Raw genomic sequence first — 15,772 nt, 5'->3', positions numbered from 1 at the left:
CAAAACATTTACGATTCTTGAAGCTGCGGGAGGAGGAGCTATCGCGAGACCGAAGGCGCGATTCTCGCGGAGCAGCAGTTCGGCCGTCAGAGCGGCAGGAGGAGGAGAAGGTTGTCCGACGACACCGGGCTGTTCAGGGAAGCATGTCGCCTTTTCGTTCGCAGGGACACTCACCACCCAGACACAGGAGACTGCGAGGTTACCAACGAGTGTAGCGAGCAGCACAGAGAAGCGGTTTATTGTCTGATAGAGGAAACGGAGGACAATGTCTAGGACGTGGTGCCCGCTGCTGCTGCTGCTGCTGGGTGAAGTTCAAGCTCAAGTGGAAAGTGAGTTACCAGAGATAACGATGTCATGTTGTCGCTTCAGTTTTAGCAGCGTTATTTATTTATATATTTATATTTTTATGCATTAAAACTAATAACATGTTTATATGTTAGCCGCCTTTGTAAAACAGGCTATATATATATATATATATATGTGTGTGTGTGTGTGTGTGTGTGTGCGCGCGCGCGCGTGCGTGTGTGTATGTATAATGTACACACATACATATACATACATACATACACATTAATGCACTATTTGGGTATGTATGCAAATGAGCTGTTGACACTTCAGTATATAATGTAAAAAAAAATTCCTGCTAACTTCACACCATAATTCTTCCTTGAATGGCTCTAAGATAATAAGGTAGTGAAACCAACAAGAGTGCCTGTATTTACTGACAAATGAACACTGCTGCTGAATCCCAGCAACATGAGGAGAAAACTCCATGCACCTCTGCTGTAGTTTGACAACACGTGAAAGTCACAGATCACAGCTTTAAGGCTCATGTAACCAATAATCTATGTCAGTGTTAAAACTGATTTTGAATTTAATCATAGAGTGTTCAGTAAACTCTCCACTGAGACTACAAGAAACTAGTGGCACCAAAGAACTGTGTACAAAATCTGATCTGAATGGATGTTTTTCATTTAGTCCACTTCATAGCATCCAGACACAGACTGGTGTATGTCCTCATATTTTCATATTTATCTTTTCTACCTCATGCTACCAGCCAATCGTGCTTCCTTTTGTTCACGTGCCAGAGAAATGCAGGCTGCAGGTCACCGAGCTGGAGTCTGACCTGCAAACAGTCCGCTTGGATAAGTCGGCACGTGTAACCCTGCAGCAAATCCACAGAGCTTCGGCTCTCGTACTTGACTTCTTTCTTCTGCGTATGAGACACGAGCAGTATAAGACTTGCTGTCACAGACAGACAAATACAAAAATACATTACAGGTGATGGTTAAAGATCATGTTGTGCACGTTCAAATCAGCTGCAAGACTGCAAGGCCCTCTGAAATCAGTCGATAAAGGAGATAGGCAGTGAGGAGGGTTCAGTCTCACAGCGATAAGTAGAGTTGAAGAGGCGGATAGGACTGAGGACTTCTATGATAGTGTGGGAGAGAATCTTCCAGTTAAATATTTGCTTTGTTGAATGAAGAGTGTTGTGTGATGTTTACCTCTAACAGATGTGATTTTTTTAATGAAGGTTTAACAGCTGTTGCAAAACCACTTGTCATAGATTTTGTTTGTGTCTGTCTAATCTCATCGGTGGATCGTTGCTGTCGCTGTGTAATCATTTGACGTGCTCATGCTATTACACAATCCACCCAGTTAATGGTTACTTAAAGCTCTATTTAGAGAATATGGCAGAAATGGAATATAAATATTTGTAACTGTGTTTTCATTAGTGTATAATCACCTAAACATAAGAATTGTTATGTTTTTGTTACCATAGAATGATTTAGAGTTCAAGGAGTGGAGCCAAATGCAGACACAAAGATGAAGAAGACTTCAATAACTTACTACAGAGGCAAAATAAAATCATCCATCCAAGAGAAGTCCAGTAAACAGAATCCAGAACAGAGAAGATGGGGAGACGTACCAAGACTGAAACACAGAACTGGGAAACAAACACAGAACTGGGAAAGGTCCAGAGACGACCTGACAAGAGAGAGCAGGGAACACAGAGACTAAAACACTGAGTGAATACAAGATGATGACACACAGCTGAAACTAATCAGGGTGGAACAGATAACCAAAAGTGGCGGGAAACACAACAAAAGCAAAAGACGGAAGTAAAGCCAAAGACACAAAGAGGGGAGAATTACACAATAAAAACAGAAAACACTCAACGAAGTTACTACAGTAACCCAGAACAGACAAACCCTGACAAACACTGGCTCTAGTTTGGCGGCCGCCGTAGTTTGGCCTACATGCTGGGAAGGAGACGGTGAGGCGAGGGGGGTGCAAATCAGCAGCTACATCGCAAGATGCCACTAAAGCTGACACACTGCTCCTTTAAGATACAACACATCCATGGCTGATTCAGTTATTAGTCAAACGACAGCACTGACTCTGAAAGCACATTGTTGCATTTTAATACAGCACCTCATTACTCATCACTAGAGCATACGTCTTCATTCATCCTTTTCTGTCAGACCCCTCTTTGATGTGCTGCTGACCTGGTTTAGGTTTGCTGTCTGTGGTCTGTGATGTCAGGGAATTTACAGCTCAGCATACGCTGCCTCGTGCACATCAGTCAGTCGTCGTTTTTCTCCACAGTAACTCAGATTGACTGACACAGGAAAACAAAATTAAGGTCTCCAACTCAATTTCATGTGCGTCCCTCCATTGGCTCAGTGATGGCGGTGCTTGTGTGACTTGTAACTTTAAGAGAGTAGCTCTGCCTCGTGTCCAAAAATCATTCAAGTTTAGCTGCTTTTACTGCTTTGCTCTTTAATTTTTCACGCATCATTTTGCTCTCACGTGTGAAGGATTACATAATCAGATATATTTCTCTCACCGTCATCAGCGTCTAATGTGACAGAGGCTTCTTACTGACAAAAAATGCGCAAAAAATTGTAAAACTTGTCTTTAAACTGTATTTTCTTCATGTGTGTCATTTATCTATTTATGTTCTATGAAGTTTTCTATGAATGATTCTATTGTGACTGATTACTTCTACTGAACTGGCTCATGATATTTGTGATCAAAGAACCGTAATAATACAGAGAACATACAGTCTCTTATACTTCCTAAGCCTTTCCAGCTGAGCATTTGTGCTGACACTGTAGCGGAGTGGTATACAATGATGTGATTTATTGTATATCCCCCCTCTCTGTCACAGACCGGGTGATTTTCCTGCCAGGAACGTTCCAGAACGTGAGCGTCTCCAAGAACGAGACGGTGCAGGCCGTGGTGTCCAGGATCCCCGCTGAGGTCGCCTTCATCACCCTGCAGTTCCACACGCAGCGCCACAACGCCACGCTCTCCTACACCCGGGTGAGAAAGTGCAGAGACGAGGTGTCTCTAGTTACACCGCGTTAATCTGGAGGAAGTGGACAATAGTGGGCTGGGCGTGTTATAAATATTCTATCTACACTTGTCAGCCTTGACAAACACCAAGTGACAGACACATTTCTTTCTTGTTGTCCAGAGATGCATATGTCATTCCATGAAATACTGATGACAGAGAAACATCTACATCATGAATGTAGGAGTTAATTAGTTACTTTAGGAATATTCTAATATATCTAATATATTCTTATTAACATGTCCTATCTTATTTGTTGTCCGATCAAGATGTACACATATCATACACATACATATGTTAATTAGAGGTACTTCAGACAAAGCCATGCTAGATGTTTACCCCTGTTTGTGCTGGGTTAAGCTAAGCAACACTAAGCTAAGCTACTGTGCTGCTAGTTCTAGTTTCATATTTCAGTAAGGGAGATGTGACTGCATCTTCATCCAATACCGTGCCTGACTAGGCATAACCCTGAAAGAGACAGACAGAGAGCGAGAAAGAGAGAGGGGAGAGGAGGGAGGCGTAGTCCCCCAGCAGCAAATTAGTGCTTCTCATGTAGTCCTGCTGAATAATGTGATCTCTATGAATATTTTTTGTTATAACCGATAACAGATGTCATGTTTAGGCACACATGCTTATCTTAGACAGGCCATTTGTTGGACACGTCCCTATTTTAAGATGAGGGAAACTCATGTTCCCAGAGTGGCTGTAGGTAAATATTTGGTTTGTCTGCAGGCTGATGGATAATGTGAGCTGCAAGTTCACAGATAAACTTCATAATGTGATGAAAGGATAACACATAAAGGCTCATTTCGTACACCTTTTTAGGCAAACGTCAGTTAATTAACGTAGGTACTGAGCACACTGGCTTTTCTTCAGGTGTTCTTGGTGGTACAGAGGTTGTTCTGATCGCGACACAACTCTCAAAGTGGACCAGCTTCTGAACATCTCTAGTGATGCTAAGAGTTAAAGATAGTTTTCTGTTAAATCAGAAAATCAAATGCCGAATCACATTCTTGGACTTGACTGAGTGAGTCTATCTTCGGCATGCTTGTGTGAAATAGTAAAATTGAAACAGTCAAATCAAAGGTATGCATCAAGCTGCTCGAACAGGCAGCCAGCTGTACCTCCACATCAATGAATGACTCTTTGTAAGCAGGGTTGTCTGACCCACTGAGAGAAGTTGCAGTCAGCTGATGTACAGTCTACTGGTCATGAGCGGCGGACAGGGTTGGCCCTGAGGGAAAACCTTTTGGAGTCTGTCCCAGAAGTCTCAGGGGACAGCTCGGCACTGCGCAGACGGGCAGATAGACTAATTTAGGTTTGCTTTATTTTCACTGGTGACGGAAACGGTGCAAAGGAGGGGACAGGAAAACAAATCCACGTCAGTTTCTCAGTGGTAGAAAACATCTCCTTGAAAAACGAAGAGCCTGTTGACGCAAGTGAACATCAAAACTCAGGATGGAGCACTTCACAAGCAGCAAAACTTGCAGATCTACAGAGGAAACTCTAGCAGAGAAAAACGAGGAAGTGTCACTCACTCAAACCTCAGTATCCCTTTTTCAGGTTTGTTGGTTATGGCTCATTTCTGGTCAAGAAATCACTCAAATAAAACTCATATAAATCAAAAACAAAACAAATCCACCACTTATACTGCACGTTAAAACTGACGTCAGAAATGCTTTCATAAGCTCAAGTATGATCCTGTCATCAGTCACATTAAGCTGTAAATCCTTTACGGTTAAAGTTGTATCTCAGTGGCGCATTAGATAAACTCAGTGTAAACCACATCGAATGGAGCCTGAACAACATGAGGGTCATACAATGGGCTTTTTATTTGCAGTCGGACTGAGAGTCATACTGTGTGGGCACGGTGCTTCGATACTGCCAGGCTCACCACACAACAGTAATTCAGCTCTCTGAAAGAATCTGTGGAGAAATACATGCTATGTTCCATGAAAATGATATCTTGCCTTCTGCTGCTTGTCACCATATCACAGTTCTCTGTCATTTCTTATTGATTCAAATCTAACATTTGGCCACAATGCTTTGGGTTTGATTCTGGCTCAGATCTTAGCCACAAAGTACAAATCTTTCCTGGCTGTGAGATCTCATGATGGTGGGGAAAATGCATTGTGCCACGATGTTGTGCAAAGCGAGAAAACCCATCGAGCTTTTCGTGAAGCCACAACTTGACAAGGCGGTCACGTTAGTGAGATATTTTCACGGAAAAAAACAAAACGCAGAAGAAGGTGCTGATACCGGACGTGTGCTTCGTTGTGTGAAGATAAAATCTGAATGTGTAGCATCGAGGAAAACCCCCCACTCAATAATGACACATGTTGATCAGATTGGATGCTTTACTCTTTTTTTTTCTCAGGCCAGAGTGCAACGGCCATTTGCTTCCATTTGGTAACACGTATCCTATTGTTGTCAGCAAACTGGTTCATGTGGACTGGCAGTGTGCCAAGGCAGGATGTGGTGGACCGTGTTGCACTTCAGTGTTTGACTCATTCTGCTGTCCAAAAATAATGAACTAAAGCAGCTGGGTATTGTAGTTTTTAGCAATCATTACTCAAACAGCAAACAGTGCACTTTTCGGGTTTCCTGCTGGGGATTAATACACATTTGGCGGTACACTACAGTGCTACAATGTTCATCATACTAAAGGTTGTCACCCAGTGCAACATTGTGACTCACTGATGTGTTTATCAGGCTCTGGTTGTTAGTTCTGGTCTTTTCATGGGATTTATATAGACAATAATACAAGATTAACTATCACCAGAGATCTCTGAGAGCTCTCTTCTTCTTCTGCCCGTGAGAAAAACCGATTCATTTTGATTGCACAAGTTGTCCAGCAACTAATACAGTTTGTTCAAAAGAGAGTTACCAGAGAATGACTCGGGTCACTTTACAAACACAGACTGAAGTGTCTCTCTGACCTTTGACAAGCTCATGAGCCTCGTCATAAGCTCAGTTGATTAAAACCAAGACAGTGGTGAATCATAATCCTCTACAGTTGAAAACATTGCAACACTCGGTTCTTTGTTTCGTTGATTAGAGTGTTATTAACCAGAGGAGGAAATATTTTTATAAGTTATCGCTGGCGGAGGATCGTTCATCCACAGAACAAACGGACGTACTGTCTGGGTGCCAAGGTTTAGAACCACTGGGTTTGACATCATTAATGTCCACTCAGGATGAATTGTAACATCTTTAATATTTTAGTCATCCCTTCATTTTTCCTCCAGCACCATCATCAAATTGTGATCGTGCTGTTTGCAACCCTGATTTAAAAAAAAAGCTGGGTCGCGCGTTGTGTTAAAGCATATTGTTTGTGTATTTACTAACGAGCTGATTTGTGTCTGGTTCAGATGCCGGGTCCGGGTCCCTCTCTGACAGCAGTGGACTCCGGGCTGCTGTCGGCTTTGGTGCCGGACCAGGTGTCCCTCTCGCTGTTCCTGTCTTCTCCTGACAACAACACTGTGGCAGGCACCGGGGTCATCCTCCCATACTCCAGCCTCGGTAACTTCTGCTCTTCTCTTCTGATTTGTTCACTGAGTGTTGCGTTAGAAGTGACAACATGAGGAAGTTGCAGCTGCTGCTGCTCTTAAAAAACTGTTTCTGCGAAACCAAAGCATGCTAAGTTTCACCACAGGCTAAAGAAATCTCTCAGTTCATCATGACTGCGACTTGAGAAACCTCACACACACCATGAGTGAGCACTGACACTGATTGTGCGTAGTTCATATGCCTTCCAAGTGTGTTGAAACAATAAGCCTCAAGCAACAGTTTTTCTATTCTCTCTTGGCCTGATGCAGCGTCTAATAACTAACGTGTTCTCTTTAAGATCCGGTCCCTGGAGCTTGTAACATGGAGTCTAGTCTGGACATCGACCCGAACGTCTACATCCACTACAACCTCTATGAGACCACGATCCGCTTTGCACCAGCAAACTTAGGATACGAGAGGTAACACACTGCGCCGGCTGGCATCGTCTGCTCAACTTCCTGTTATGGCTGTGAGACGCATGAACTCATCTGCCAGGACATGTCGACGCACCGCCTCACTGTTTATTTGCTTTGAAATGATATTGCACTCTCGTGTGCACACACGGCCTCTTCCTCCGGTGGCTGTTAGTACTTTTCACAAGAATGTGTGTTAAGTGTCAAAGCCGTCTCGGGGCAGATGAACCGAGGACTCTTTCACTTGTTCATTGTTATTATTTCCTGTTGTGTCATTTACCTGCCAGGCTGTGGCTGCACAGACCCCCACACCGACTTCATACTTTTGAGGAAGGGAAGGTTTCTACATGTTCGCTTGCGCTTTTCAGTTCTTTATCACTGTTGCTGCTGTGATTGGCTGCAATCTTTCAGGACAGTGTTGTCATAGCAACATGGAGATAGAGCCCACAGGTCATGCATACCAGCAGCTGTTCTCCGCCGGCTGAATTACCCGCTGGGAAATCACAAACAGCATGCATGTGGAAAACGCAGGTTTCAGCTTTGATTTGTCCGAACGCTCGTGGCTTCGTTGACTGCTGCTTCAGTTAACACTCGACCTGTTTGACACGTCTGACAGGTGTAAGCTCCCCTCATGACCACATCCACTATGCTTTCTAATATCCACACCTGCACGGTGAGACTCAGACATGTGTTCACAGTGAAAAAGATACATGTGCATGACATCTCAACACCCGACTGTGCTGATTCCTTTGCACTTTTATTTTTTGTACTAATTGGAAATGATGCAATGGGTGTGTCAGTCTTTGGTGTGTTATAGGACACTTGGATTTAAATTCCCAACGCATAAAAAAGTCTTCAAACTTATGGGATTACATAAGAAATGTTGTGCACATGCTCGTTAAATCATTTGAAATCGTTTGCCTTGTCTCACTCACACTCTGCCTGAAGTGTGTCAGTTTGGTGTTTTTTTTTGGCTCACGCGTTGTCTCTCATTTCCTGTTGCAACAAAGATAAAATCGCCATGGCAGTAGAAGCACGTATGCGTCCTGAATACACCACCTCCAAATCAGAATGTGCTCGCCGCTAAAATCTCTGGTTGTCAACATCGACACCTTCACCCTCTGTCCACAATGCACCTCACACAGCGCACTGATAGACCACAGAGTTGCATAGAATGACTTTACATAAAGACTACGTTACGTTGAGTTTCCGTCTTGGTGTCTTTACACTCGTTCTCGCACGCCCACACTCTCTGCCTCTGTTCAGTGTGTCGGTTAAATGGCATTTACGCACACGTTCAGTTAAGTTTCCATGCACGCTTGCTGAACAAAGCCAGGACTCTTGTTATCTCCCTGTTTTCTGTTCACACAGTAAACAAAGAGCAAAGGCACTGGATACGGTTGGGTTGGATTCCGGTTTTGCCGGTCCAGTCTCTGAGCTTAAACCGGCCTCTAAACCAGTCTTGACTAAACCGACATTCTCCATCACGAGACATCCTGATAAATTAAAAAGAAACAAGAAGCAGCTGTCAGCGATGTTAACCCTTTAGTGGACGGTCGCTACACTCTGTTAACTCTGTCTGCAGCTGAGGTAGTGTTAGTAGTAGTAGTAGTGTAGTAGCATAGAGTAGCATCAGGGTGGTGCAGAATTACCGGTGTCTTCCTGTTTAGTAATTAGTTTGTGAAATACATTACTGGAAAGTGAATAAACAATGACCTCATCATTTCCCCTTTTCAATATACTTGTACCAATTTACCTTGTATATATTACTGCATTACACTATTAATACAAACTCAACACTCCCTGTATCTGTTTCAAATTAAAAACCTTTAAGTGGTTCAGTCAACAGAAAGCTTTCATTTCTTAACAAGGCTTTTATTCTGAAACATATTGTGGAAAAAATTGAAACTCGATCTTATCTCCGTAATATCAAACCAGTTTGTATGTTTTCATATCAGCCTCTCTAGCACTCAGCCTGTCACTCAGGGTCAATCACAGCGGAGAAGAGCTTCTGGCAGAAACGTATAGAACTGAGGTCAACTTCACAGATTTGTCTTGACCGTCCTCGTCCTTTTTTTTTTTTTTTTAGAGGAGAAACTCCTCCAGTCTGCGACGAATCGACAGGAACCAACACACGCTGGCGGCTGCAGTATGACGTCTACCAGTACTTCCTGCCTGAGAACGACCTATCAGAGCGCAGCCTGTTCAGTGGCATTCAGGCTGTGGCGGACATCCAGGGCATGATGGTGAACGGCAAACGGGTGGGGCTCCCAGAACAGAATCACTGACCATGTTCCATGTTTAGCAGCTCAAATATGAAGAGGTGTTTAACAACAGCTGACGTGCTTCATCCCCCGTCACTCTGCAGGTCATGACACTGTCATCATCAGAGAAGAGCATGGCGGTGTTCAACTCCATCCCCAGTCAGGGCGTCATCTACTCCGTCATCGTCAGAGATCCACTGCTGAACACCTCGGCCTCCTACGTCCCCGTCCACACCTACGCCTGCAGCTTTGCTTCCACCCTGGACGGCTGTCAGACTCTGGGTGAGCTCCTGAACATTCTTCAGGCTCGTCACCGGGTCATTATTCCAACACTTGTAATCTCGTTTGCTTTGAACACAGTTCATGATCCACATTTTGTTTTTTAATGTTCAGGAAAAATCTCTACAAAGGTCTTCTTCACCATCACTGGGTTGGCAGGTCTGTTTGTCTGCTTCTTTGGCCATCGATTCTTCAAATGTGGTGAGTAGTTTAACGTGTGATTTTATTATTGCGGTGTGATTGTGTGTATTCTAATGTTCCTGTTAGTCCAGTAAGATGTCATTTTAAGTCCAAGGCTCCATGTTCAGTACATACTGTTTACATACGTCAGAGAAAACCACTCCACCCCTCCCTACCAAAGATCCATATATCATCTGAAAGCTGGGAACCTGAATCTGAGTCTAGCGCCTGTTCAAACGTAGCGCGTATGAGGATTTTGAAACACGGTAGAAATAAAATAATGGACATTCCTTCCCCACCCTGCTCGATCGTGTCTCCCATACTTTTTTTTTTTTTTTTTTAAAGGTCAAGAATCCCTCCAAAGTACCACATTACGTCAACAATCTTGAAGGATTTCACAGAAACATTTGGAGATATTTTTGTGATTGGACGTCGAGCACTTTTCTTCTGTAAACTCCTCAGAAAACCACTCATTGTCAATATATACATAGGAAAGCTAACATCCTCTGAAAGCCTCAGGTCTGTGGTTGTGAAGTTTCATGAGGTTCTAGTCAGATCCAGTTTTTGCAGTTCTAATACTGTTTATGGGAGTCCAGTATGCAGAAATATTCAAATACACCAAGAAAGGTGTCTCTTAAATTGAGTTTTTTTATTTTCCCGGTCGCAGTTCACTTCAGGGTCAACAGAATAGATTAGCATGGATCACGTTTACAACTCCTAACCTCTCCCACTGTAAAACAAAGAGTTGTGGATGCCTGTGCAGCTTTCATCTGCCAGCAGAATGGACATCAGCAGCTTGGTGTGTGCGGTGGTGGCCTGCCTCTCATGTGACACAGAAATGTATTTGTTCCAAACTGAACCCATGACTGTGATCTGCCACTGCATCTGATAGATGTGAAAGTGATGGAGTTAGAGGACGTGACACAGCGTGTCCGTTCTGGAGCATGTGGCTTCACAGACATCCACCAGCTGTTGTTTGTGTAGTTATGTCTGACCTGACTCTCCTCCTCTGCGCCTCTGTTTCTGTCATGCAGAGCTGTTTTGCATGGGATTCAGCTTTGCAGCGTTTTTCTTCTTCGTGCTGATCACGCGCACCACAAAGCTGGACTATGACAGTGAGTCTGTTTTGTCTGTTCGCACCATAAAAGCTGGCTCGTGCAGAATCTGAAAATGTCTGAGTTTGTTGCCCCCCTGCCTTCCTGTCCCTCTGCAGTCCGTCTGACCGTGTCAGCGGTGATCGGCGTGGTGGGCGGAGTCCTCCTGGTGATGAGCTGGTGGCGTTTCGGTTCGGTCATGGCGTGCATCGTCGTGGTTGGACTGATGCTCGGCTTCCTCATCGCCTCCACCATCCTCTTCACTCCTCTGGGTAGGAAAAGAAAGCTGACCCCAGTTTAACCAGTCATGTCACAGTATAAATAATAATAATACATATAATATATACTTAGTGTGTTTCATTTGTGTTTTCAGGTGACATCGACGTGTTCAGGAACTCAGATGCAGTTTTCTGGGTGACGTTCTGCTGCATCATGGTCATTGTTCCGCTCTTCTTCGTGCGTTGGCCCAGAGAGGTAACAGATTTAACACTTTTAACCACTCGCCGCAGTGTGTGTGTGTAGGACTGAAGCACTTTAGCGTCATCTCGTGGTGACATTAAGAATGACATGGTGACTGGCTGACACCACTCTCATGTCTGTGCAGGAAATATGAAGCTACAGCCGGGCGACAATTAGCCGAGCTTAGCATAAAGACTGGAAATGGAGGGAAACAGCTAGCCTGGCATTTGTTCTGTCAGCACCTCTGAAGCTCACTAGTTTTATCTGTACATGAACTGAAATTAAAAGAATATTTCTTAACTATCTACCGGTTGCCTGGCAACCTCACAGTGACAACAAGCCTCTAAGAAGTCACTGCACCCGGCCAAGAAAGAGTTACGGCGCGCAACTCCTCGTGAAAGCACAAATTAGTTTACATTTCTGTTTTTAAAGCTCTGTTTACCCAGGAAAATAAATTCTCGCTATTACTTGTATGTTTTGTAGAAGTGCTCAGAGTTCATTTGAATATTTTCATTCATAATTTATTGTGAAAAATAAATAAAAATTCAAGTTATTGTCAAACTGCCAAGATTCCAGTATTTTCTAACCAATGAAACATGTCATCCCAGATTGATGATTCAGATTAAAAGAACCTGTGTTTGTGCTTCTTTGATATCAGGGAAACATCGTCACGTGCGGTGTAGTTGGTGCCTACGCTGTAATCTTGGCTGTCAACGCCTACATCTACACCAGTCTCTCCTACATCACACTGAACATCCTCAAACGTTTCCTCAACAGCAACTTCAGCGCCATGTTCACTGACGTTCCCTTCCAAGAAATCGGTGAGTTAACAGCTGAAACAAAAACCTCAGTAACGCTGTCGGACTAAATCGTTTGGTCTTAACACAGTTCTTGTCTTTTCGTCTCCCCCTCCCCTCAGACTATGTCATGATCACAGTGTGGGTGGTGCTCGGCGTCTGCGGCATCGTGCTGCAGCTGCACCGCGAGCGCTCCCGGCCGTTCTTCCCGCCTAGCCCGTACCTCATGTGGCTGCAGGAACGCGAGCGCCGCAAGACCAACGTCCTCGATCCGAGCCACCACTTCCCCCCGCTGCCCAACCGCCTCCTGGCCAGAGTGCGGCAGCTCACCAGGAGGAGCGAGCCGGTCGGAGAACACACGCCTCTGCTCCTGTAAACCTGCGGGTGACCTCGCCGCCTCTGAATGAAGGTGGATTATTACACGTGCAAAGAGGAGGAGATCCCTGTGGACACTGACTGCTGAGTCACAGGGAAGGCAGATGAATCCCTAACCCTAAGAGGGGTTATATGACTGACACTGCAGGAGGATTTTTTAAAAACTCAAAAGAAAGAAGACTTTTTATCCCTGATGCCACTTTTTATTTAACACTTAAATGACATTTTAACAACCAGTGACTGGTCAAGAAGAACTAAAGAACGTCTTTCTTTAGCGGCTGAAATGTAGCTGTCGATGTCGGTGCGTGTTGCTTCTGCTCTTTTTGCTGTTTGCACTAAAGCCACAAACTACTAACAGTTTACAAGGCGAGGCATTTTACCTGTGAACCATTGATAATTAGGAACCAGCAAAGCGTTTCCTATCTACACAAACGTGTGTCCACTCAGAACTTCATGTTTCTGTGGTTTGATTTGAAATGACACACTCAGGCCAGACGTCGAAAATAAAAACCTTAAAGTTGATTTGACAGTTAGATGCTGGATCCTCTAAAAGTTTACGTGATGATTTTATGTTTTAAACTCTAAATGTGCCATTTATCAGTCATGACAGGTCAGTAAAGTGAGGATGGAGGTCGCGCTTAGGCAAGAAAAACAAAAGACTGACTAAATACTGCACCGTTTTTCTGTTTCAGCCTTCACATGCAGTGTTTTCTTCTGATGTTTTAACCTCTTGCTTCGTCGTGTCTTCTTGATTGGACTACACTCGGCAGTCCGGTCAATCTTTTTGTAATTTGCACACTGTATTTAAATTTTTTCTGACTGTACAGGTGCTGATTGATCACATGTTTTGTCTGTGAATGTGTTTAAAGCCAAGTGCCATGACTTCTCTCAGGGTTTCACACTCTGCTTTTTAGACTACGATGCACAGAGGCAGACAACTGATGAAACCTTCGACTTCTGTCTGTGAGCCTCTGAACGTCTGTCAGTATTTTATGTTTTTAAACTCTCTTGTCACATGACGTAAAAAAAAAAAAAAAATCAAAAAGTAATATCTAAAGATGAAGAATGAGATCTATTGTATTTGTAATTTTAATGTTTTGATATTTAATAAATGCCTAAAAGTCCTGATGAAGCTTGTGAGGACCTGACTTATAGCATACGACAGAAACGTAGTATTCGTGTTTCTTTGGCCGCCTGATGAACTGAAGTCAAATATTTACTCACTTTTAACTGTTTTTAGTGTCTGTCAACTCCTGAGGGAACTATGTGGACTGCTAACTTGGTCTGCTGTAGTGTGCATTGTTTTTATCAAAACCAAATAGTAAAGCTAAGGATATTAAAACCAAAACAACGAGCTGAAAGAAGCTAAAACGCTCGTTAGCTGAGGAGAACTGCAGAGTCCAGTGACAGCTATCTGCAGATTTATGCAGAACCTCTCATCGTCATTTGAGCCGTTGGACATATTGATTGTACTCGCTTTAAAGTTATTTCTGTTTTTGTCAAGAAGAGCAACGTTACAAACACGATGATCTTTTTGACCATGATGCATTGCTAACTAACTAACTAACTAACCAACAGTCTATAAAATGAGCTCAACCTTAAACATCTATAGCAGTAAATTGCAACATTTACATTAATTGCAGCAGAAACAATATTGGCAGAAAATATACTATGTGGAATCCACCATGTTGAACCATATTTATAGTGTAGCCCAGAAGGTACAAACTAAACACTGGTTCTAGATTAGATCATTTCATGGACAGAGTGAGGAAAAAAAAGGGGAGCTGCAATCCATAACTACACCACTAGATGCCAGTAAATCCTACAGAAATCACTACTTTTTGACATGAATTGGTTGTCCAGAATGCCTGTGTTGATTAAATTGTCTCTCAGCCTCAATAAACCAATTAGTTGACAACAGGTGATTCCATTTAAGCTAAAGCGTCTCCTTTTGGGCCTCTCTGCTGAGCTGGAGTCTAAAAAGGAAAACAGTGATACTTCTATCCCTGTGTTTGATTTACAGAAAACATACATGAGGATTATGTTTGTGATTAATGGTCATAAAGAGTTATGATCCAACGTTAATCACATCTAACTGGACCTCAGTGCAGCTGCAGTGTTTGTTCAGAACCACTAGAGGGAAGCAAAATGTCAAAGTGCACACCAACACAGCTCAGTGTGACTGATCAGACGGTCAGATGATGTGAGGTCACAAAAATGTACTAATACATATCAGTTATTCTGAATACCACAAAATAATTAGCCATTGGAATGGATGACATTCCCAACATGTGACGATGTTGTCTAATGGAAACACTGAATCATCTCTTCTTTGTTATTGTTGGTCCTTGAATGAAACCTTAATAGAAAAGTTCTGTTTTTCATCAAAATGCAACAAAAGATCCAGAAAGCTCACTCTCTTATCATGATTTCATGTTTATTTCCACGACTGCCAAAGATTTGCGTCAAAGATCGAGCGGGCAAAAAAAGTTTGGACATCATTTGTTCTTTATTGACTCAGTTTGCTTCATAACTTAAAAGGTATTTCTTCCCTCTGTGGACTTGATGGTAAAACTCACTTGGAGTTGGCGTTATACTGTTATTTTTCCTGCAGTTACATTTTAACATCTCTTTTTATTTGTTTTTCTTTCATGTCTGAAAATATAATTTTATCAATCTATCATTTATCAGAAAAGTCAGAACACAAATAAATGTTCACCTGTAGCCTTAATCCTCATCCATACAAACCATTCCATTCCGAACTAAAACAAAAATCTTTATTTAAACTTTCATGACGTAAATTATAAACATAAAGCATTCTTCTACTGGTTTTATTTACTTACATCTCCTGACACATTTTACTCAGTTATTGCAGTTTTGCAATCGAAAACATAATAGGGTTCAGTTTTGCTGCCCTGACAGATGCAACAAAGCTGACATCAGTCTGTACAGTCCTGAGCTCTTACAGGACTTCAAAATCATGCATAGTTTCAACATGAGG

General features: G+C 42.9%; 1 protein-coding gene across 1 annotated transcript; it reads left to right on the top strand.

Moving 5' to 3' along the window:
* Positions 1-34: 34 nt before the first annotated feature.
* tm7sf3 (transmembrane 7 superfamily member 3) lies at positions 35-13,933 on the top strand. Its single transcript, XM_010735528.3, has 12 exons — positions 35-329; positions 3,176-3,330; positions 6,733-6,883; positions 7,209-7,329; positions 9,413-9,584; positions 9,692-9,869; positions 9,981-10,067; positions 11,081-11,161; positions 11,260-11,412; positions 11,514-11,614; positions 12,258-12,420; positions 12,519-13,933. The coding sequence occupies exons 1-12, from the start codon at positions 266-268 to the stop codon at positions 12,770-12,772; spliced, it is 1,680 nt and encodes a 559-aa protein (XP_010733830.1). The 5' UTR covers positions 35-265; the 3' UTR covers positions 12,773-13,933.
* The last annotated feature ends 1,839 nt before the right edge of the window (positions 13,934-15,772 follow it).

The sequence above is a fragment of the Larimichthys crocea genome, unplaced genomic scaffold, assembly GCF_000972845.2.
Source record: "Larimichthys crocea isolate SSNF unplaced genomic scaffold, L_crocea_2.0 scaffold268, whole genome shotgun sequence".
Lineage (NCBI taxonomy): Eukaryota > Metazoa > Chordata > Actinopteri > Sciaenidae > Larimichthys > Larimichthys crocea.
This window is presented reverse-complemented; position numbering and strand designations above follow the sequence as displayed.